We start from the raw sequence: 25,062 nt of genomic DNA on the forward strand, positions 1-25,062 counted from the left end.
GTAAGATCTTCTGAAAAGGCCAGTTTAGAATGAATATTGGTGCCAATATCCTGATGACACCCAAAAAGTATACGACTTATCATTTGTCTTTTTTTATTTACTTATTTGAAACAGGGTCTCATGAAGTTCAGCCCGGTGCTGAACTAAGAAGCTAAGGCCGGCCTTGAACTCTTTCCCACGCCTCCTGTCTCTGCTCCCCACGTGCTGGGATTGCAGCCGTGCACCCCACTAGTCCTCTGTATCGGGCAAACCTGCGTGCCCAATTTAAATCACCTGGCATTTACGCTTAGCCTCGCCCTGCCCCTCCTCGGAGACCCGGTCATGGAGAGTGGAGGAACTGCAGGTGGCTCCTCCAGGGGCCTGGTCCAAGATGCGCCTAAGCACAAGCCAATGACGCTAGCTGGACTTGCAAATCCCCGCCCGGTCGGCAGGGGGCGCCGCGTCGGCGGGGGCGCGCGCGGAGCGGGGCCGCGCAGGCCTCTGGGGCCACGGTCTCGCTGCCCGTGCCCGGGCTCCTCCCCCGCGTGGTCCCCCCGGAGGGCGAGCGGCGCGGGGCGGAGGAAACGGCCCGGAGCGGGCAGGGCGCGGCGCGCGCCCGAGGGGGCGGAGAGGCGGGCGGCGCGCGGGGACGGGGGCGGGGGCGAGTGACTAGCGCGGGCGGCGCGCGGCGTGGCGCAGAGGAAGGCGGCTACCCTGGACAGCGCATCGCGGCCGCGCGGCCATGGTGAGTGAGTGGGGCCGCGCGCCTCGTCCGGGCGGGCGGCGGACGTTGGGGCCCGAGGGGGGGTGTGTGCGAGCGCGGGGTCTCGGGCGCCCGGCGGGTAACGGGGCGCGGGGGCGTGTCGGCGCTGCAGCCGCGGCCCAACGCTCTCCCCGAGCCGCTCGCCGAGGGTCTCCCGCGAAGCCAGGCGCCTGGGCACAAAGACGGAGATTGTGTGCTGCTGGGCTCGGAGGGAGCCGGTCCAGGGCAGGCAGCGACCCCATCCCTAGGGAAGCTGAGGCAGGAGGATTGCCGCGAGTTCGAGGCCAGCCTGGGCCACGGTGAGACACCCTGTCTCAAAAAAACCACCTCCCCGCTAAAGAAAAGAAGTCCGTAAATCCTGTGTTTGTCTTCAAATCCGCATTTGTCTTCATTGGTCTTTGTCTTTTCGCCTCCACCTCAGGGTTTGCTAAATTTGTGAAGCGCCTGTCCGCTTTTCTTGCCCCACCTGATACCAGTCAGCCCTAGATTGTCCCCTTCCTCCCGCATACTCTCTACTTGATTGAATGGTCAAGCCTTAGCACTAAAAATCCGGCACACCCGTCACTTATTCTCCGTACCTCCTTCATTTTCTCTATTAAGCATGGTATAATCTGTTGCTTTATTTAGTGTATTGAATGTCTCCCTCACTAAAATGCAAGTTTTTGGTGAACAGTCTTTGTCAACAGTTCGTGGCACACACCATTTATTTAAAACAAAAACAAGCAAGCAAACAAACAAAATCAGCAAAGTACTTTGTGCTTTGCTAAGCGGGAGACAGTAGCGTCCTTGAAGTGAATCACTACAAGAACTGTTCACTTGACAGAGGTGATAAGAATCTAAAGGGAGACACACTCTGCTGTTGGACAGGAGACACTCACCGATTAGAATATTGGTGACCGCCTCTGCCACTTGAGTCTTCTGAGTGGAGAGAGCATTTTTAGTGCTAACCCCCCCCCCCTCGGTTCTGAACCTTTGTTCCAAAGTATATAGGTTTTAGTTAGGGAAAGCTTCCAGGAATATTGAACTCAATGAAGCAGTCATTGGGCCAACGTCAAGGAAAAGTCTTAAAAATCTTTGTTTCTGTATTGTTTGAGCCCCTTTTCAATGGGCATTTTCAAATCTGTGTCCAAATCGAGCAGTTTCACTTCTGAGAAATGGGGTAGAGGGGAAAGGGTGGGGGTAGCGTTCATAAGTAAGTGGGTCAGTTGATAGACGCTTATACATCCAAGCCAAAGATGTCTCTGCCAATCAGTCTTACTGCAAAGAATGCTATTCAAGCTCCTTTCCCCTCATTTGCACAGTGTAAATGTATGCCGGTGATCTGCCGTTGGTCTAGGAAAGTGTGTTTATCATAATCAGAGACAAACTGCCAGTGGCATTGGCATGAGAAGATTTGAACATAACGGAGTTAAGATTAAACAGCTGGTGGTCCTCAGCTAGTCTTGTCCAGGTAGTAGAAGCTGCAGCTTTGTTTTCGCAATTAAACCCATGAACTAAACATAAATTAATGATGCTTCATTTTTTATTTCAGTTTGCATTGCAGGAGATTTTACTGTTAGAATTCTAGCAGAAAGTAAGAAAATAAGATTTTGCTTCTTGAATTTTTTTTTTTTTTTGAGACAGAATCTCTTAGTTCAGGCTAGCTTCAAGATCTCAGTCCTCCTGCCTCCACCTCCTGAGTGCTAGGGTTACAGGATGGAACCACCATACCAGACACAATGTATTTTTAAATTATCCAACTGGGTAAGCTCAACATTTTGATTCTTTGGTAAAGGGTTGAATGAAATGCATTGTGGTTTGGAAGATTGCTGGAAATGTGTTAAGCTCATCTGTGCCATGTATTTGAGTTGTGCTCAGAAAGCAGGGTCCTTCTGTTCTGGGTTATGTTGATGATGGGTTTCCTCTGCTGGGCAATCAGACATGGGCCGTCTAACTTGTTGGAGGGTGTGCAATTGCTATGAGCAGGTGCTCACTAAGGAATGAAGTTGCCGTGGAGACTTTGTTAGCCCAGGAGAGTGAAACTGTGTGAACATCATTGGTAATTCATCACACCTCGGAAGTCACACATTTACCTATTTTTGTTTTTAATTATGAATAATAAGATTAGGCCATCACTAATTCTGACAAGGTTATTCTAATAAATCATTACTTTTGCTGTTTAAAATCTGAAATCTAGCTGTTTGGTGATGTAAGAGCATGACTTGTTTTGAAGTTGATGTGATCTGGTGTCATTCATGAGTTCGAATCTCAGCTCCACATTTAACTATGTGATGTCAGGATTTTCTTCCATAGAAAGTGATACTATGGCAGGACATTGAAGTGCATGCATGTGTTTCTAGTATGTGGGAAACCAAAGTAGGAGGGCCTGGAGATTGAGACCAGCCTGGCTTAGCCACAGGACCAGCTAGAGCAATAGTGACTGTTTCAAGATACGATATTATAAAATTGGGGGGAGGAATAAATAAGATCATGTACTTTATGAGTCTAATAGAAATATATAAAGCTTATGCATGGCTTTCAGTTTCTAGTAGGCACACTTGAAAAAGCAGAGACTCTGGCAAGCAATGTTAGCATTTAACCTATTCTAGGCAAGTGTTACATCCACATGCAACCGACACAAAAAGATAAGGAATTTTACTCATCCTTTCCACACAAAATCTTCAAAACCATGTCCAGGATATGGTGGTGCATTCTTGCAATGACAACACTTGGAGAATGGGGTAGAAGGATTGTGAGTTCAAGCCTTCCCTGTGCTGTAAAAAGGATTCTACCTAAAACAAAGAAACCTCCCAGTTTTTCCCTAAATTTTAGTGTGTTTTTACTTTTAGCACATGCTAGTTCAGGGTGGCTGTATTTTAGTTGCTCTTGCTTTGGAGGTCATCATATTGAACAAATAGCTCTCTGTAGCACGCACATCCAAACTTGTCTCTTATCTCTGAGACCCTTTCCACTCATGAGAAGCATGCTGCCACCTTAGACCCAACACTAGGCAAAGAAAGCCGCTCACCTTTCAGCCTCTGTCAGGCTGCTGGTAATTCCACCAGCTCTCTAGGTTACTGTGTCAGACACCTGATTCTTGGTGCATTTTCTTCTTTCATGTTGGTTTTTGTCCAATAGCCTAAGGGTTTTGTTTGAAAAAAAAATATTTTTTTTGGCATTTTCTCACCTCTACTCCGGCTCAGTTTCTGCCATGTTTGCCCTTCCTGCAAGGCTTCTACCTCTTTGCTCTCTTGATTTTTAACTTCTTGCCTCTGCTGAGAAATAATGTTCTCTGAATCATTGGACTCCACATCTCCCTTTTCTTTCCTCAGTCCTTTCTCATGTTTAATCATAATGGTTTTTATTTTATAGCTCATTTCTAATATTCAAAAAGTAATAATTACTTTAAATGACAGCTTGGCATTAAAATGATCCATCTAAGAAAAGAAAAGGAAAATAATTCACAGAAAGAAAAACTAAAATTGATCTTAGAACCTTAAAAGCATTTTTTGCACATGGAGCTTCATTTAATCTTTCAAGAGACATCATGGCTCCAATTAATAGTAATAGCAGAGACCATGACAGTGGTGACCTCTCACTGTCTGATGCATGGTGAGAAGCAGAGGGCTCTCCTCTGCACCTGTGAACAAAGGTATTGGACAGGTGGTCAGAAAACCCAGCTTTTAGTGCTGGCTGGATTACCACCAGTCCTGCCCTCTGGGCGGGTCACTCTAACACACAGTTTACCCACTTGCTAAGTGGGGTTAATCTTTTGCATACAATTATTTTGTTGGCATCAGATGGGACTCAGCCAGGGCTCTTCCCCGGGGAGTTGTGTATCTGTCTCTTACCACCACTGTGATTAGATCTCACATAACCACGGCACTGAAAGCTGGAGCCTGCCTCCCTTTTCCAAACACACCAGACTCTCAGGCATCAGCACGACTACCTAGTTCACTCAAGTACTCTCGGCCCCTTCTGATCCTGTACTTAGTAATGGTGTCTTTTGCCTTTGTATCTCTCACTGAATTCAGACTTCCCAAGGACCAGCATTGTCTGTGTTCTCAATATGTATTTCAATATTAGGTGATCACCCTAGGGATGATGCTAGTCTATCATAGGCACTAACATTGTTGCATGTTGAGAATTTGAAGGTCAGAACACCCGAGTCCCACCACACTGCTTTTTTTCCTCCACTTATCTGTAGGGGTATGTTAAGGGCTAATTACACACTCCTCCAGCCAGTGGCACGTCATAGGGTTCAGCAGCGATTGCTCTACCACAGTGCAGCCAGGCCTCTGTATAACTGGAGCTGCATTTGCATTTCATGGCCATGTTTGTAATCATACAATTGCTTTAAAACCCAAAATCTATCATTTAATCATAAATTCTTACTAAAACCAAAACATATCTTTCTGTAACTGAATCTACTGTACTGTGTAAAAGAAGCCAGGTTACGTTCTTATTTATACATAATAAAATTTATAGTGTTATTTTCATACTGAAATTAAAAATGAATATTTTTCTTAATATAGGCAAAGCTATGATCCATGAATTTTCTGGGTAACTTTTCACTTCATATACATTTATAGTAGTTGGCTATTATAACTTAAACACACTGCAGGTTGGAGAGAGGGTGGTCAGTAAAGAGATGGTGTGCCAGCATGAGGACCTGACTCCAGACTCCTGGCATTACCCCAAAGCTAGGCATGGTACTGAGCACTGTAACCCCAGTATTTAGGGGTTGGGGGGCAGAGATGAGAAGATCCCTGGGCTTGCTGGCCAGCCAGTCTAGGCACATTGGAAAGCTCCAGATTCAGTGAGAGGCCCTGTCTCCAAACATGGGAGGGAGCACAGTCTCAGCGCGCATCCCTAGGATGATGTGAATTCCATAGGCATTAGGACTACTTGGAGACTCTTATTTAGGTGGCAGGCTCAGAACACTGTGCCTTTAAAGATGAATGTGTCTGTATTGCAGAAACAGTACTTATATGTTTTGCTCTGTTCTGTTTTGAGGCAGGGTCTCACTTTATAAGCCAGGCTGGCCTGTACCTTGCCCTTCTACCTCAGCCTCCTGAGTGCAAGCACTGGGATAACAGGTGTGCACACTGGCTGGCAAGCTGTTTTCAGAGTTCCCTTCAAGCTGGCTTTCCTCTCTGTGTCTGGAAAAAGGAGCATCCTGTGCCTGAGCCCTTCTGCTCTGTGCTTAAGGCCTTCTTTAAACTGACCCACAAATTTTTTGGCTTAGAAATCAGATTTCTTAGCCCTTGGAAAGTCAGTGGTGAATTTAGTTTGGGAGGGAGGGTGCTTTCGGCTCTGGAGAAATGCCACTAACTAGGACATCCTATCTAAATTGTTTCTGGGGGGCTCTCTCACACCCTGCTCCAGAGGCTGGGCAGTTGTTACTCCTTTGTATCATCAAGATATTCAACTCCTTTTCTGGCGTGTGTGTGTGTGTGTGTGTGTGTGTGTGTGTGTGTGTTCTGATTCCTAAAAATAAATGGCATTCATCACAAGTCATTTGACAATTCACAACCTGAAGTCTGTTTCAAATGCGAAGCAAAAAGCAACCTAAGCCCCAGTGATTTTTGTGACCACGTTTCTTACTAAACTGTAGCATGCTCAGACACCAGCCACTTGGAAAGTTCTACCCCCGCTGCTAGATACTGCTAAGTTCATATTGCCCATTAGGTTAACTGGCTCCTAAGTTTCTTTCCTCTTTCAGTGTGAGAATTGAGTGGAACTGTCCCTGGGTTAGGACTTTCTGCAGACAACGCTAATCTTATCAGCACTTGCCTCCTATAGGCAGAACAAGCCTTTGTAACAGTCCTCAGCTCAGACTTTGGAATGAATAGTTTGCTTTTGCGCTTCCTTTGAAGAAATGGAATCCACTCTCTGTATTGAGTAACTTACTCTTTAAAGAAACATACAAATACCTTGTCTCCTGGGGGAAGAGCCTGGGCTCTTCAGGCCAGGAATCAAGTGGACACAACGTTGAAATCTAGTGCTCTGCAGCTAAAGAAAGAGGGGGACTTGTAAAACTGTTGCGTGTGTGCCTCAAGGAGTTGGGATCCACCCTGGATAGTAGCTGGGTCTGTTTGGGTGTGCGTGAAATCAGTGATGTAGAACCGACCAGAACCTCACAGGGAGAGGAAATAGCCAGTAAGGCTTCAGAAGATAATGGATTTGGGAAGCATCATCCTTCGTGGACAAGGCTGACTTCACAGATCCCAGTCCATGCGAGGACAACTCTGTGGATGCTTTAATGTGGACACTGAGCTTTGTGACAGCCAGAGATGGCTCGGGCCAGGTTTGGACAAGTGTTAAACTTGAGAGTAGGGGTTCTAGTTAAGACTTTGAAGGAGGTAGAGAAGGATTGGATGTGCAGGAGGAGGCTGTGTTGTGTGTAGAAAGTTACCTACTGGACATGGGTGATGTAGGGGCTTAGCTAAGATGTTGATTCTTTCCACTAGTTTTCATGGTTCAGTTTTTAAAAATTCTCCCTTTAGTTACACACTCTTGGGTCTAGTTCCCTGATCTCTGTGTCTCCCAAGTTGTTTAGCCATGTGAAGCCCAGTTTTCTCATTCCTAGACTGTCATACATAGTAAAGACTGGATCAGATTAGACAGTGTATGTAAAGCCCTCCCAACAGGGAGATGGCAATTGCTTACAGAAGCTCAGGCGTACCCGTCTTTACAGCTGTGACTTCCTGTATTCGTGGACTGGAGAGGTTTTCAACGTCTTGATTTATCTAAACACATTTACATTTTAAAAACCTATATCCCTATGAAGGAAATATTAAATTTAATATTCAGGATTTCTCCCCTTGCCCCACCCCGGGAGGAATGAAAATGTGGCAAGGTTTCATTGTCTCATCCTCAGATCCCTGAGGCTACAAGAATTCTATTAAAGTAATTGATGAAAAGGAAAACCTGAAAGACCGCTCGTGTGCGCTTTTTTAAAAACCATTTCTTATTGAGTGGTTCTCCCTGTAGATGCACTCGTGTCATAGCAAACTGCCTGCTTTCTGAAAACTGCCATGGATTTGAATAACAGCTTTAAGCAATCCAGAGAGCCTCCTGTAATCAGATTAAGCCACAGCCATTTGCTCAGCCACCCACATCAAATTGCCTGACTTGAGCTTCTTAACGGTGCTTAGCTTAAGGCCTTAACCCCGAAAACCACCCTACTAGAAAATATTTCTTCTGTTATCTGCCTTCCCCCCGCATCCTCAGTCTTTCCATTATTAAATCCAAGCATGGCAAATTATTGGATTTGTGTGTGTTAGAGTATACGGCTTCTCTTGTCAGTTTAGAGGTAATGAAAAGTGGTGAGACATTTAAGAATATGAGTGAGAACAAAATAAGCAGAGAATGAAAGACTATGCTCTCTTGGAGGGATCACTGGATATGGGGTTTGCAAGTACTGGGACCTGGCCTGGCTGGAGTGAAGTTACTATGGAAGGGACTGGTGGAAGACAGGCTTGGCGGGACTTTGAACCAGGCAACCTGAAGTTTCTGGGTCTCTGGACAAAGTCCTCACTGCCCTGCATAGTGCTTCACTACTTGGTGGGGTGACTCAGTCTGTCATGGCTTGACTCTCTGTTCACCCACTTTCAAGTAAAACGCGTCACATGCACACACCCTGTTTCTGTTTGTGATCAGCCCAGCCCTAAACATGAAATTACAGCACCATACGTTTGTTCTATATGTTAGTGTACAGAAACACCTTAGCATCATCTGTTCAGCTGATAGCTTGTTTGTTATGCCTGCTGTTTTCAGTCTCTCTCCACCACCCAGTCTATAAGGGTGTGCATCACCCCTGCCATCTCTCCTGCTGACTCCAGACCACAATGGAGCCTGCACACAGGAGACACATAGAGAATAACTGTTTGATAAATGGATCTGTTGTTTTTCCATGTTTGAGGATACCAAGACTTGAGTCGGGTTACAAATTCAGAATCTTAAAAACAAAGTGCTAAAGTAGCCTTGCTTGCTAGCGGGAAGGGTATCTTGGAAACTGTTTTGTAATTTGTAATTTGTAACTAGCAAGTGGTAGACTGGGTACTCAAACCCACGTTATGCCTGTGTTTCTTCTACAGACAATTGCTTGTGGCATTGTATATATCTACTTTTCTCGTTACCCTGACGAGGAGTTGCATGTTGCACATGCATATTCAGTTTGTTTGTTCGACAAGCATTGCATTAAAAGTTCTCAAACTCAGTTTTCCTTAAACCAGGTTGATGTGGGAAGGAGGGTATCATGTTTGTTTGTTTTATTTTTGAGACAGAATAATCCAGGCTGGCCTTAAATTCACTAGGTAGTTGAGGGAGTGACCTCTTGCCAGCACCTCCCAAGTGCTAGGATTTCAAGCATGCGCCACACACCTGGCTTGATTTAACATATTTGTAAAGAAATTCTGAATTTCCTTCAACTAATTTAATACTATTTTCCATTTGATACTATTTCCTTGGAATTCATTTATGTGTCAAATATGTATGATAATTATTTGTTTTATATTTAATCACACAATGGGTGTGTCAATTCATGCTTGTGATCTATAGGAAGGTACCAGACAATAAATATGGATCTAAATAAAGAGTACAATAAACAGCATACTAGTGGTAGATGCACTATGGGGAAAACTGTAGAGCAGGATGAGACAACAGGCATGCTGTGGACAGAGGGAAGAGTTAGTGTGACTAGGAACTGTGTATTTTTGAACCATATATAATTAGAGAAGAGGTATTTAGAGAATTTTTTAATTATGTGTCAGATTTTAGCTTTTTATTTGGTAGAGTTCTTCACGTAGAATTTTTTGTAGTAATTGGATTTTTAGTAGCTGAAAATACTATACACACCACCTTGAGGAACATAGAACCAAGTGTTGCACATGCATATACACACATTATAATGCATTTATTTGGGACATGCAACATGGTTCTAGATTTCCTACATCCTGCAATAGTGATTCCTTAGTTTAAATCACTTCAAAAGAATATAGTAACTTCAGAAAAGTGTAACAAAAAGCAAAATTCACTGCGCTAAAACTTAGCTTTCATTTTAGCATTTTGGAACATTCGATATTTGATTTTATTCATTTAAAAAAATTTTTTTTTTGATTTTTGAGACAGGGTTTCTCTGTAGCCTTTTGGTTCCTGTCCTGGAACTAGCTCTTGTAGACCAGGCTGGCCTCGAACTCACAGAGATCCACCTGCCTCTGCCTCCCGAGTGCTGGGATTAAAGGCGTGCGCCACCATCGCCCGGCTCATTTAAAAATTTTTAAAATTACATATGTGTGTATGGAGATAGGAAGGAGTGTATTCATGTACGTGCAGGCACTCAAGGAGCCCAGAAGAGGGTGTTGGATCCTCTAGAGCTGGAGTTGCAGGTGATGTGTGCCACCTGATGTGGATGCTAGGTCCTGAACCTGAGTCTTTGCAAGAGTAATACGCATTCTTTTTAACTATTGAGCCATCTCTTCAGCCCCTTTTTAGGTTTTTAAATTTGAATTATGTGTATATCTATCATAGATGTCCAATATTTTAATGGACTTACAGAAATAAAATGAAAAAAATTTCATGGAGAAATTTTGTAGGCACATATTCTTTCTTCCAGAAGTTAATCTGAGTATTTTACCTGCATGTTAGCAAAGTCCTTTCCTAAACAAAGTGCTAAAGTAGGCCAGCTCACTAGCAGGAGGGGTATCTTAAAACTGTACACTTTGCAATCATTTGTGGGATGTTTTATATTATATAAACTTGAAATTCCTGAGCCTTGATGTACACCATAGAAAATAGTTTAACACTAGATTTTTGTGTACTGTGCAAACCCACTTTTCAATACTTGGGAAGCACTGTGTAGAGATGTGAAAATTAGTTATGGGAGGCAAAGTTCTGTGGCTTTAATGGATTAGTGAGAAACTTTTCTTAGGACCTTCACATGCCTTCACGGCTCAGACCTCCTGTAAGGAGCAGGTGGACAAGTGCATACACCCACTGCCATGGCCAAGCCAGAGCACAGGGATGGGGACATCTCTAGCACACTGACAAACAGACCTGATAGGTCATCAGTATCACAGGGAAGAGTATCCTTGATTTTGTTTTAGCAGCATGGAAAATTTTAAGTGGACCACCAGATGAGGCAAGAAGAAGGGGAAAGATGGTGCAGGTGTTGATCTTGATAAGGGTGGTGTCACAGGGAGCACGGAATTGAGCCAAGACAATTAAATCTCCTCCTGACACTCTGTGAATTCTAGATCATTTAAAAAGGCTAAAGGAAAGTGAAAATTTAAAACTACTGAAAAATAGAGTAGCAAGCTTGGGTCATTTATTGGCACAAGCCATAATATATGGTGTGTAGACTGGGGCTGTAGCTTGACGGTAGAGTGTGCTTGGCATGGGTGAGAAGATGCCAGAGGCCACACTTTAAAAAAAATGAGGATAACTAGAAAGAATTGCAGTGAATATAACAAAAAGGCAGCATGAAGGATGCATGAGGACATTAAAGCAAGAGGACAGGCAGCCCATGAGAAGCATGGGAACAACTGCTCCGAAGAGGAGGCTTTCATAGTATGCTGATAAACATGTTAAAGACATGCATAGCTCCCATGGTAATGTGGAAATGCAAACTGAGACCATGTCACACCCATGAATTTAACAAAGATTAAAAACAGACAGTAGCAAGTTTCATAAATATTTTAGAGCAATGTGGTAGTTTTCACAGAAAAGGTTTTAAAATGCATTTCCTAAACAACATAGCAATTTCTCTACTAGGCTTTCCCCAGATAAGCTTTTATTTATAGGCATTAGAGATTGTACATAAAGCAGCATTTTTTATAGTAACCAAAAATTGGGAAAAACCTAATATATCCATCAGGAAATATGTAATGTATTAGATTCCTATGGTAAAATCCAGCCTGTGGATGAATTAACTAGGTTTCCCCATGAACAGACCCCACGAAATACTGAATGATAGAACAAGCTGCAGAAAAAGGTATGATGACCTATTACAGGGTGTGACTGTCACATCAGGTCTGTCACAGGGATCCAGGTTGGGGAGTTGAGGAGAAGGAATTACTTGTGTTCCTATCTTTATGCTTAGCCTATCAGAGAGACTCAAACAGTTGCTGAATTAATGTTAAGAGATTTGAAGCAAATATGACAGAATTTAATCACATGCTTGAGATATATTTTGTGGATATGTTCTGTGTACGTATGCATGCATGTCCATGTGTGTGCATGCATGTGTGGAGATCAGAGATCAACTTCAAGTGTGGTTCCTCGGGAGCTGTTTACTTTTGTTTTTGAGATATGGTCCCTCTATGGCCTGGAATATACCAAGCAGGCCAGTCTGACTGACCAGCAAGTTCAGAGATCTGCCTGCCTCACTTCCCTAGTGCTGGGATTACAAGTGGGCCCTACCACACCTGGTCACTTTACTGACTGAACTATTGCCCCAGCCTTGATATATTTTATTCTCTACATTTTAATACATTTATATATTTCTGCCAAGTTAAAATTTAAATTTAGACCCTGCCAAGTTTAAATTTAGGATCTGTATTAGTGTCTAAGGTCCAAGGTTTGCCCTGCATGAGCATATCTGAGAAGGATGAGTCAGAACCAGGAGGCTGCCTTTTGTTTCCTTGGACCCCAATCTGGTCTCTTAGTTGAATCAACATCTGAAGGCACACTTTAGAAACTGAAGGGCATTACCAACAGTGAGGAAAAGAATAAGCTGGTGGTCCCTGTATGGAAAGAGAGTGACCAGGTACACGAGCAGCTAGCCTCATCTTCTCAGCAATAAGAGCCATCCTTGCCAGCACTCACTTCCACAGCACGCTGGGAGTTGGTTAGTAATAGGGAAACTGAGGTAAGCTGTAGAGAGGAGTGTAGCATGAATTCTAATTGGTCTTAATAATAAAAACCCAGAGTCAACTATTAGTGGGTGAAAACTGAAAGATCAGAGAAGCAGAGAAGCCAGCCACAAGTTCTTACCTCTACGAAATTCTCAGACTGAATGGGGTATCCTGTCCCTACAAAGTCCTCAGACTGAATGTGAGCTCCTCCTGTCTCCTTCCAGCCTTACATTCTCTCCTCCCAGCCACACCCTTTCCTGTCTCCACCTCCCTAGTGCTGGATTAAAGGCGTGTGACTCCTAAATACTGATATTAAAAGTGTAAGCTACCACAGCCTGACTCTGTTTCTCTTTGAGACTGGATCAATCTAGTGTAGCCTAGTGTGGCCTTTAACTCAGAGATCCTGCCTCTGCCTCCTGAGTGCTGGGATTAAAGGTGTGTGCCACCACTGTCTGGCCTCTAAGGCTAACTAGTGGCTTGCTCCACACTCTGATCCCCAGGCAAGCTGTTTTTGTTCTAGCACCACAGAGGAGTGCCGTGGATCTTGTCTAAAAAAAAAAAAAAAACTGAAGAGAATGTTCTAGAGCAGCGGTTCTCAGCCTTCCTAACGCTGAGACCCTTTAATACAGTTCCTCATGTTGGGGTGACACCCAACCATAAAATTGTTTTGCTGCCACTTCCTAACTGTAATCTTGCTACTGTTGTGAATCATGATGTAAATGTCTGATATGCGACCCCAAGGGGGTTGAGACCCACAGGTCTGCAGAAGGTGAGGTGGTCTTGAGACTACTGCAACGGCAGGCATGTGTCTGAAATCTCACACTCAGTGATCTCCACATCTGTGGAAGTTGGAAGGAAGGAAAGCTGGATGGATCACTGAGAAGTCGAGAGGGGAGGGGCCGGAGGGAGGGAGGCAGAACTTTTGGAGCTGATTAGCTGCAAAGGCAGGAACTAAGCTGAACCGCCTCCTCTCCAAACAGCCCAGTGGCCCCCATGTGGAAGAAAAGTGCTGTTTGTGTGACTCCAGCAAGAAGAATGGGATGTACAAGTCATGACAGAAGAGGAGAGAGGAGCGCTGCAGCTCTTGGTGGCTAAGAAACCCTGGAAAGGGAATGTGCTCCTGGAGTTTTCCTGAGTTAGGGAGATTACCGTCAGCTTTGGTGGAAACGCAGTCATTTCCAGCTTCGGGTGGGAAGCTGAATTAGATGTCTGTGAATTGTAACTGTCTATAAGCAGTTTCCATTTCCGTCTGGCATTTAAAAACATCATCCCAGGGCCAGTGAGATAGCTCAGCAAGTTATGACACTTGCTGTCAACCTTGACAACATGAGCAGGATCCCTGGAGCCCACGAGGAAGGAGAGAACTGACCCCAGTAAGCCATCCTCTGGCCTGTGCATATACAACATAAGTCAGTGACAACGTTATTCATAAATCCCTCCTTTGTGAGCTCGTTCTATTCATAACAAAACTATATGTTTCACAGCTAATTCGTAGGCCCAAATTATGGATTTGTATGAAAAGAGAAAGTATAATAAAATTGACATTTTCATATTTTTAAAGTTACATTTCAAAAATATATTTTTGAAAGGAAAGTTTAAGAAATGCTTAAGCATTCATACCAAAAATTTCTCAGTTTTGGCTTGTTACCGACAAATGTCTTTGTTGTTATAAGGTGAGCAATGTAAAGTGTAGGACTTAAGAGATTGCCGAATGACGCATTCATGGTAGTTAATAATTATGTACTTGGGAATTCCTAAAATAGAGATTTTAGGTGTTTGCACCACAAAAAAGTGGTAAGAGAATGTATAAGTTGATTTGACTTGGCCTCTTAAAAAGTGTATGTATATTTCAAAGCATGTCACACACTCTTAACATACAATTTTTATTTATTGATTATAAATTAATTCAAAGTACAAAACTGAATGTAGGGATGTAAATTTTAGCTCTAGTGGTAATACTACATGTAAAGTTCACTTGGAATGCCCCGATGTCTGCAGACTGGTGATAATCCTGTCATTTGAGTTTTCATTTCTGGACAGGTGTGATGGGTCCACCAGCAATGTTAGAAGTTGGTGTGAATGACAGCACACACGTGTCCTTCCCTTAGTGACTGTAAGGTGGAGGTGGGTGTTGTGATGTACATTAGTGTTCATGAACTCTTAATAAAAAATCCTGTTCTGGTGAGAAATATTTTAGCAGCAGCTACTTCCACTGCCACAGGAAGGTGGCATAGATAACTGAAGCCCAAGGCCACACAACTTTCATTCGTGAGCATCCAGAGAAGAGCCTGGGTCTCCTGGGTCCTGCGCTGGTGCTCCCTGCCTTGTTGCAGTGATCATCAGTGTCATAGTGAAGCATCCGTCTGTAAGGTTTCTGCGGAATTGGGAAAGGCTATGTGACTAAGTATGATTTTATTTAATATATGAGACATTGCAGCCTTTTGCATCCTGACTTTCCATTAAGTGTGTGTGAGCTGAGAGTCTTCTGGGTTTAATATAGATAGGCTTTACTCTGAATGATGTTACCTGGGGAGAAGTAACCATGGTTGGCATGGTCAGGTGACTTTCTTTGAAGTTGAGTGGTTCCTCCATTAGAGGAGTCTATGACCTAGAGAACAGCAGAATAAGATGAACAATTTGGTGAAGAGCGACTCTAAGTAAGCACTGCATGGCTGTCTTCTGTGGCTGTTGCCAGGGCTTTCTTCCTAAGTCTTTTAGTAGACAGAGGACCCAAGTACTAGAGACACTGTGGGCATGTCAACAGTGCAGTAGACAGCTGCATCTTCTCACAGTGCCTGTTTGTCAGTACAGCAAAGGAGGCTCCCTACTTAAAATCAGATTCCAGATACCCACGGTGGACCATTGCAACTCCAACCAAGCTTCACCCCGACGTCTCTGCCAGGCTTGATGCTGGCTGCCACAGCCACCTACATTTCCACCCCTCAGGCTGCTTTAAAGCTACATAAGTAAGTTAGATTTCTCTTTCTACACCAGCAGTGATTTGAGAACGCATTCATTCTAACATCTCTTTCTGTGACTTTTCTAACATGCCTAAACCCCACACACATTTTTATTACCCAGTCAGATGGAAACTTCCAGTCCTTGCTTCTCCAGAGACTAATTTTACTCTATTGGAGAAAAAACTAGAACATTGATCAGACTAAATTGTCACCAAAAAGCTCCCAGTCCTGAAAGTATTTCTGCTGAAGGAAGAGTCAGGCAAGGTTCTCCCTCCTCCCTCCCAGGTCTGTCACCACCACCTGTTGACATCGCTGGGTTTATTCTATTTTCTCTTTTACAAGGTGAAGAAAAAACACTACAAAGCTTTCATAGCTGTGTTAACCGCAGTAATCTCATGCTGTAACTGATAGATACTTGAAAAGTAAGTTTTGAGAGTTGAAAAATTAGATAAAGAATTCTGCCTAGAAAATATTTTCAAGACCAAAAAATCATGATATATCAATTAGTATAATATTTATTTTGTAGAAATCAGATAGTTTTTAGTAGTTTCTTTAGGGAACATATTGAGGCACACACTTTAAAAAAGGAGTTTGGTTGTACTCTCATACATGTGGCTTTGAACAGCTAGACTTTTATTATAAAGCTGTTTTTACTTAGCACTTTGAAGAAAATTAGAACATACAGACTTTCCCTTGTGATTGGTGAAGGAGGGAGTGTGATGGGATCTATGCAGGCCACTGAAAGTCTGCAAAAACATCTGTTGTTGCTGACCACAGAAGTCTTCTCTCTTCCCACGGTGGGAGGCCCTCTCTTCTCTGAATTTCTAAGGTGCAGGTACAGAGGAAGGCCATGTATTGATACTTCTGGAATATCTAGGTGGGAAATTGAAACATTTGCCTGTGGGATTGGGGAACAAATTTATCAGGCATTTCATGTTAACCAGCCTCTCTCCACATAAATCATTAATTAGGTCAAGGTTCCTTTTGTGAGTTTTGTATTTTTGTTTCAAAATCCATGATAATTTCATGCTTGCAGCTTGCCAATATTTGGTCAGCAGTATCTCAGAGTTCTTTTTGTATGAATCTGGCACTCTTCCTACCAATTTTGAGCCTGGAAAAGAAGAAAGAACAAGAGGATGGGAGAACAAACCCTTATTAGATTGTCTCTTTAAAACTTCAAGCCTCAGAGGGCCTCAGAGAGCATTTACTCATAACACTTAATAACTTTTGAACAGTAATTTTAAAAAGTAGCCTCCAGAGACTGAATAAGAGGTATAAAATGATTGCATTTAATTGGGATCATTTTGTACTAAAAGTGATTTCTACTGCCTAATGATAGAAATATTGATAGTAAGAAAAGGGGTAGTAAGGTTTCATTGGAATAGGAGCCAAGAGGAAACCAAAACAGAATTTCTGATGTTGCTGAATTCTGAAAACAAGGATCAAAGTCTTGTATTTATATTATTTTGACTATATGTTAGCAAAGGCATTGGCTTTGTTACTGTGTGCAGCTCATAATACTTCTGTCTTCTGCTCCCAACATCTATAGACAGACACTTTGACACCACTTCCTTCCCTTCTCTTCCCTAAAGGGCATGTCCATTGGCCTCATTGCCTAATGATTTACTAGGATTGAACAAATGAACGTGAACTGTTAACATCCTTATGATGCTTAAATAGGTGGGAGCTGAGTACCTGAAGCTAGCTTGCAGTCTCTGTCACAGAGGCCAAAGAGAATGAAATTCCCAGTCTTTGCACCCACAGCCCAAGCTCATTCTGCCTTTTGATGGTCTGCAGTCCTCTTAATAACCATTAATGGCTCTCACCTGCTACTGGAAAAGCTAAGGGAGAGGTGTACCACTCCTTCACCTCCTAGCAAAGACGGCAGCTTGGGGTCAGCTGCCACTCTAGTGATGATACACTGCCAACAGAAGAATGTGTCTAAGGGTTTCATTCAGCACGGCTAGAACCTATTCCTCAACAGAGCCCTTTATGAGTTGGTCTCACAGCTTAAGGGAAAATACCAACTAGATCAACCACATGGCTCTTGCATTCTCTTGTAGGAAGTAGCAGTTAAAATACATCTTACTTTATTAAAAAATATTGAAATGCTGTAGATATCTTTATAATATATAGCTCTATCTGGAAATAATGCAAACCTTTGTTTGGAAAATTAGGAATAAAATCTGGCCCATATTTTCCCATGAAATCATTAGAAGCTTTGCTTTGTTTCATACTCAAAGGGATAGCACTTGTCCATGAGAAGCACCGACCTGCTTCCCCTCTGCTCGGCACTTGACAACCAGAGCACATGCGAACACAATTCCCTTTCATCGTGCTGCTGCTTGTGAAAGAGCCTCATTCTTCCGTGTCCCTAAGACACGGAACTGCAGTTGTCCTGACTGTTCTGAGGACAGAGTCTGGCTTTGGCTTGATCTGCAGGAGTTTTATATTAGCTTACACTTCCTGTGGAAGCAGAAGTCGTGATGGCTGTGACAGAGATTTTGACCTAATAGAATTGCTGATTGTGCAACTGGGGCTCCTTGTTTAATGTGTAGTGGATTTCATTTTACACAATTAACATTAAGGGGATTTATTTAATATTGTTTAATAAGAAAAATGTTTTTTACCCATTCTCTTGGAGGGAAGACCTTAACTTTTTTCAATTATATGCATTTTCTAATTATTTAAATTGATTTCATTGTTTATATTCACTGAGCATAGTACTGTGATACATAAGGACATTTTCATACATGCATACATCATACATTGAGTGTCCCCCTCATCCTCCCTGTTCTCCCATCTCAGCTCACCTCCTCCTTCTTCTAATTGCCTTCTTTTCCTAGAGTCTCACCTCTGTTTTTTTATCATGTGTGTATAAACAGTTTTACATATGTATGTAAAATCTACCATAACAAGAAAACATTAATTTTTGGTTTTCCAAGTTTGGGTTTGTTCACTTAATATGATTGTTATCTCCGGTTACATTCATTTCTTTGCAAACAACTTTGTTCTTTATTATTGCTAGAAAAGGTCATTCTACACATATTCTACGTGTTTTTAAGTTCTCTCTTCTGTTGTTGGACACCAAGATGGCTTCTATAACTCAGCCGTGTGAGTAGTACTGCAGTGAACACTGTGTGCCTGGATCTCTGTGACAATGCTGGCTTGGAAGTTCCGGAAGTCTTGAAGCTGGGTCATTTGGTGGCTCTAGTTTTGTTTTGCGGAGAAATCACCATACTGACTCCCACAGTGGCTGAACTAGTTTACACCCGTCAACAGTGTAGCCTCACCAGCATCTGTGATTTTCTTAAAGACCATTCTGACTCGGGTGAGGAGGAGCGCCACCTTAGCTCTAATTCGTATTTCTCTGATAGCCGGTAAAGAGCCATGACTTTTTTTTTTTTTTTTTTTTTTTTTTTGATTTTTCGAGACAGGGTTTCTCCGTAGCTTTTGGTTCCTGTCCTGGAACTAGCTCTTGTAGACCAGGACTTTTAAATTGACTAAAAAGAAACTAATATAGTATATTCATTTTTATGACATATATTTTATAAAATACCTTTAACTGCTGAGTTAATGCATAAATCATTTCTGCCTTATGAATATATTTTGAAGTCTGCTTTTGGCTAGGGCTGTTGCTTGGTGGAAGAGCGCTCACCCACTGTACATGATGCCCCGAGTAGCACTAAGTACATTAGTAAGCTCAACTTAGTGTGCCTGTGATAATCAAGCGCCATCCTGCACTCCATGGATAGCCTCTTGGTGTGAACTTGTGACCCTAGGTGTGTGTAATTTAGGTTTCACCTGTTCTTACCCCCAGCTTTCAAAAATTTCCTCCAGTACTCTGTGCCCAGAGGCACATGTACCAGATCAGTTCTTTGAAGGAGGCCACAAAGGTTAGGCTTGGCTGACTTTGGCCTGATGCTTTGTGACATCTTCTCTTGCTCCGACACCCTTTGCTGGGCAGGCACCATGTCCACAGTCTCCTCCATCTATGGATGCTGTTTGGTGCTGCATTCTGCTGTGTTGACAAGCTGTTACCCTGCCCAGTGCTCCTGAGTCTTCTGGGCACTGGTTCTAGAGTCCTCGATAACAAATGGCTTGCAGTGTTCTATGGAGGTTGAGAAAAAAGCCTGCATCCTTTTTTTTGTTGTTGTTGTTCTTAGATTGTAAAATATTCCTTTCTTGCAAACTCAGTGTCTTTGTAAATATAAGTACATTATTTTCTTTTCCTCCTTTGGGCAGAGTTTTGCTATGTAGCTTAGGCTGGCCTTACACTTGACTATCCTCCTTCCTCGGCTGCTCCGGTGCTGGGGCTTTGAACATGCTGCACTCTTCTAGGTCTCCTTCTCTTCTTGAGTACTGTTTTCTCTCTGCTCATGCTCCCAGAGGAGCAGGTATGGGGATTCTGGGAAACAGAGCCTTGCTACCCTTGACATGACTACTTGGCGTCCTGTGTTCTACACTCAGAGGGCAGTGTCTGGCCACTCCATCAGTCAACCTCTCTGGACTGAATACATTTTAGAACATTGCTTGGGTTCTTGTGTAAAGTGCACTGTCCTACCTGTTCACAGAGCTTGCTGACAGCAAGAGAGAGCCAGTCTTCCCACTCTAACACATGCAGACAGAAGCAGATGGAGGGATGCATACATGCCTGGTCACACGCCTCTAGATTGTTCTTTAAAGCCCATTATTGAGATTATGCTGAACATTGATGGCTATAACATCTAGAGTAAAAAGACAGGGAGCCGTAGACATTATTGAATAGTAGAGAGCTTGCCACGAATCTAGAAAACCCTGGGTTCAGTTCCTGATCCTGGAAATACATTTTTGTTTGTTCAGAGCTTGCTTCGTTGGCAGTTTCCATTCCTTAATTTAACACAGCCTGCTGCTCTGATGCTTGGCTGGAGATCCTGCGGTGCATCTCTCCTCTCTGACCCACTCTTCACTTGCCAAAGACAAATTCCTAAAGTCCAGTCCTTCTGCGGTCCAACCTGGATGAGAGTGTTGTCAAAGGGGAAAGGGCAGAAGTGGAGCCATAGCGTTTGCTAACCCCAGTCCTAGGGTGACTGGAGAACTCATTCATTAAGAGAAAAATTCTCAAGTACTATGGAACCTCTAGTGTGTTCCAGACAAAGAGGCTTTTGAATAGTTTGGGAGAGGGATACAGAGAAAACAAGATGCACTCAAGAGACATCCAGGCAAGCAGAGTCCAGGCATGGCACCGGGAAGCGTGAGGTGCAGCAGGCTCACTCCTTAGTGAGGCTCGCCTGGAGCAGAGTGCACATGAGGACATGGTCACGGGGAGGCTGAGAAATGCTGGAGGTCACTGAATCTGGACCAGGCAGCCAGAGAAGTTAATAGTAATTATTTGACTTTCTAAAATTCTCCACATTTTATGCCAAGTAAGAATGCTAGTTCCCGAGCCAAGTGTGACAGTGCAGGTCACTGTTCTCAGGACACAGAGGTGAGGGAACTCCAAGTTCCAGGTCAGCCTGGTCTGTATGGCAGGGCACCACCAAAACCTCTTGGAATGGCCAGCAGGATGTCAAGGGGTCGGCGTTATTTGCATACAATAGCCCTTGGTTTACATTGCTTAGTCCACTGAGTGGGAGATGGGTAAGAATAATCTCTAGGAGTTAGCCGACAGGCTGTACTTGATAGTCGTCCAGAGCCCTAGATACTAGGTAAAGATATGCTCCACAGCCCCTTGTCCCTGAGGGCACATCTCTTCCTCCTGAGTTACCTATAGCTTAGCTCTGACTTGAGGCTCTTGGGAACTTTCTGGCTCTGGAGTCACATCCCACTTCCAGGTTTGCTGTCACTGTATTTTTTGGCATTACTGTATTTGAAAAAAAAAAGAAAAGTAAAGATTTTTTACGGTGTTACACTCAAATGTAACCATCTGTTTTGTGTCTTAATGTACTTGTTTTGAAAAGCAGTGAACTTCTGGTAAAAATGCTTATCTTTAAACCATCTTTAAAAATTCTGCTAATAAAAAACCCACCAAGATTCTGAGTCACTTTTTAAAATATAATATAATGCTACCGTAAGAAAAAGCTAAAATCTACAAAATAGAGCCAGTGAGATGGCTTAGCAGGCAAAGGTGCTTACTGCCAGGCCTGACAACCTGAGTTTGATAGCTGGGCCCTGTCTGGTAGAAAGAGAGAACCACCTGATTTCTACAAGTTGTCCTCTGTCCCTCTGTCATCCGCATACATGTCTGTGTGTGTATGGGTGTGTGTGTACATGCATGCACATACACAGTACACACCTGTAAAATGCCTAAGACAACAGACAGAAGTATGGAAGAGGAAGACGAAGGGGAAATAGAATGAAGAGGAAGGAGAGGCAGGAAAGATCTCCAGTCTTGTATTCACAGGGCAGGATGGGGCTCATCTCTCCTGGCCTTCTGCCTCTGCTTCTACAGAATGGCTCTTTATTGTCATGGTAGCAGCCAAATGTAATGAAGCCTTTTTGGAGGCAAACCCAGGCCAGTGAGGTGCTCGAGATGTGGCACTATTTCCAGAAACAGTAGCTTTCTGGAACAGACCAGAAAAGAGCCTCCATTTGAGATAGCCTGGTTTGACTTGACCCCCTAATTGGCGCAGTTAGGGATGGGTGGGCATTCATTTGGCACCACAGTGGCAAAACACTAAGTTTACTCTTTCTTGTTCCCCAAGTGCTGACAGAAGCCAGGGGCTAGGCTGAGGGCATGTCCCAAGAAAGTTACTAAATTTCTGTAACCTGTGTGGTGGAGCTGCTGGCCAAGTAGAAGCAGGCGTTAGGCAGTGCTGCCCCTAGCTGCTCACGGAGGTGAATATGGTGGTAGAGGTGGCACAGGGGGTGCTGTGTTAATGGTAGACATGACTGGGTGGGCAACCCAGGTTGCTGAGCGTGCTCTTTAGTTAGAATCACTTGTGGTGCCTGTGGCTTCCTCCAACCCTACTTTCCATATAATATCATTTTCCTTTAGCCTGAAGACATCTTCAGTATCTTCTGAAGCAGTCTTGCTGGCTGTGGATTTTCTTTATGTGAATGTGCAAGTGTCCTCATTTAGCCCTGGTTTTTGAAGGGTACCTTTTTCCTGCAATCCTCAAGCAAACCCGATCTGCTTTCTACCACTGTAGTTTATTTTCCCAGCATGACCTGCATTTCTACCATTTGAGTCCCTAGAGACCTTGGCTGTCACTGTTTCCTGGATGAGCCATACCTGGGTGTGCTTGCATCTGTGACTCTCCTGAATGCCTATCTCTCCTGAGGGTCAGAATTCAGCAGGAGGCCCATCTCTTTCTGGTGTTTCTCACGGATATCTAAATTCAAACCTTCGCTATTTTCCAGTCCAGCTCTGAGAGCCTCATAATGTTTTTAGCCCTGGAATTCTGAGCACTCTCTCAACTGAGAACTCTATGCAGATGAGGACTGTGTACGGCTGACTTTGAACTTGGCATCTAACATAGCACTGGCGTCAGTGTTCAGTGAATGGCAAGGAATGAAAGACTGGGCTCCCTTTTATTCCTTTTCTTTCTCTACTCTCTCTTCCTGTCTTCCTGTGTTTTGTTTTCACGTTGTAAGTACATTTCTGCAACTTCACAGCAGTAATGAGTTTGTAGCCTACCAATCAGAGCTTTCTTAGCTCTCTAGATTTAATGGATTTTGAACCTGAGCAAACAAACCAAAAAAGTTCAAATTTGTTCATGGTGTGGCAACCGCCTTGAGTCCGTCTGTGAGGTTAATATTCTTTTTTTTTTTTTTTTGATTATTAGGGTGGTATTTATTTAAAGGGGAAAAAACTTACAGATCACTGTCCCAGGCAACAGCCCTCTACGCAACCAGGAAAGGAGTCTAGTCGCAGGCGGAGCAGGAAGTGAAGAGAGAGAGGAGAGGGAAGTGACCGCTTTTTTATTTTTTTTCATTTTTTTTTATTTTTATTTTTTAAATTTATTTATTTATTAAGGATTTCTGTCTCGTCCCCACAACCACTTCCCATTTCCCTCCCCCTCCCCCGATCAAGTCCCCCCCCCCCATCTGCTCGAAGAGCAATCAGGGTTCCCTGACCTGTGGGAAGCCCAAGGACTGCCCACCTCTATCCAGGTCTCGTAAGGTGAGCATTCAAACTGCCTAGGCTCCCACAAAGCCAGTACGTGCAGTAGGATCAAAAACCCACTGCAATTGTTCTTGAATTCTCACTATTCCTCATTGTCCGCTATGTTCAGCTAGTCCGGATTTATCCCATGCTTTTTCAGACCTAGGCCAGCTGGCCTTGGTGAGATCCCAATAGAACATCCCCATTGTCTTAGTGTGTGGGTGCACCCCTCGTGGTCCTGAGTTCCTTGCTCGTGCTCCGTCTCCTTCTGCTCCTGATTTGGACCTTGAGATTTCTGTCCGGTGCTCCCGTGTGGGTCTCTGTCTCTGTCTCCTTTCATCGCCTGATGAAGGTTAATATTCCTGAGGATGCCTATGTGTTTGTCTTTGGATTCACCTTATTTAGCTTCTCTAGGAACATGAATTATAGGCTCAATGTCCTTTATTTATGGCTAGAAACCAAATATGAGTGAGTACATCCCATGTTCCTCTTTTTGGGTCTGGCTTACCTCACTCAGGATAGTGTTTTCTATTTCCATCCATTTGTATGCAAAATTCAAGAAGTCCTTGTTTTTTACTGCTGAGTAATACTCTAATATGTATATATTCCATACTTTCTTCATCCATTCTTCCGTTGAAGGGCATCTAGGTTGTTTCCAGGTTCTGGCTATTACAAACAATGCTGCCATGAACATAGTTGAGCATATACTTTTGTTGTATGATAGGGCCTCTCTTGGGTATATTCCCAAGAGTGGTATTGCTGGATCCAGGGGTAGGTTGATCCCGAATTTCCTGAGAAACCGAAACACTGCTTTCCAGAGTGGTTGCACAAGTTTGCATTCCCACCAGCAATGGGTGAGTGTACCCCTTTCTCCACAACCTCTCCAGCAAAGGCTATCATTGGTGTTTTTTATTTTAGCCATTCTGACAGGTGTAAGGTGGTATCTTAAAGTTGTCTTGATTTGCATTTCCCTGATCGATAAGGAAGTTGAGCATGACCTTAAGTGTCTTTTGGCCATTTGAAGTTCTTCTGTTGAGAATTCTCTGTTCAGATCAGTGCCCCATTTTATAATTGGGTTGATTAGCCTTTTACGGTCTAGTTTCTTGAGTTCTTTATATATTTTGGAGATCAAACCTTTGTCAGTTGCAGGGTTGGTGAAGATCTTCTCCCAGTCAGTGGGTTGTCTTTTTGTCTTAGTGACAGTGAGGTTAATATTCTTATCTGTTGGAGAATGGGGTGTCTGGCACAGACCTGCGCATCAACAGCCATACAGCTGACATTCTGTTCCTCCAAGATGTCACGCCACTGCCCTTTCTCAAGTCTGGAGTTCTGAGATGCCCCACATGGAAGCTAAAGATAAAACAGTGGTCTCCAGAGTCAGGCTTGACTTAGCAAAACACTTTTTACAGGGATGTTATGAAATCAGAAAGATAAAGT

General features: G+C 43.4%; 1 protein-coding gene across 1 annotated transcript in view; it reads left to right on the top strand.

Moving 5' to 3' along the window:
- Positions 1-660: 660 nt before the first annotated feature.
- Elovl2 (ELOVL fatty acid elongase 2) overlaps positions 661-25,062 on the top strand; it is a 39,997-nt gene continuing 15,595 nt past the window's right edge. The window contains exon 1 of the mRNA XM_041632764.1: positions 661-724. Coding sequence (XP_041488698.1) covers positions 722-724 — 3 coding nt within the window. The 5' untranslated portion in view covers positions 661-721. The remainder of the gene's footprint in view (positions 725-25,062) is intronic.

Source organism: Microtus oregoni, unplaced genomic scaffold (assembly GCF_018167655.1).
Source record: "Microtus oregoni isolate MIOR12 unplaced genomic scaffold, Mior012 000042F_ref0000377, whole genome shotgun sequence".
Classification (NCBI taxonomy): Eukaryota; Metazoa; Chordata; class Mammalia; order Rodentia; family Cricetidae; genus Microtus; species Microtus oregoni.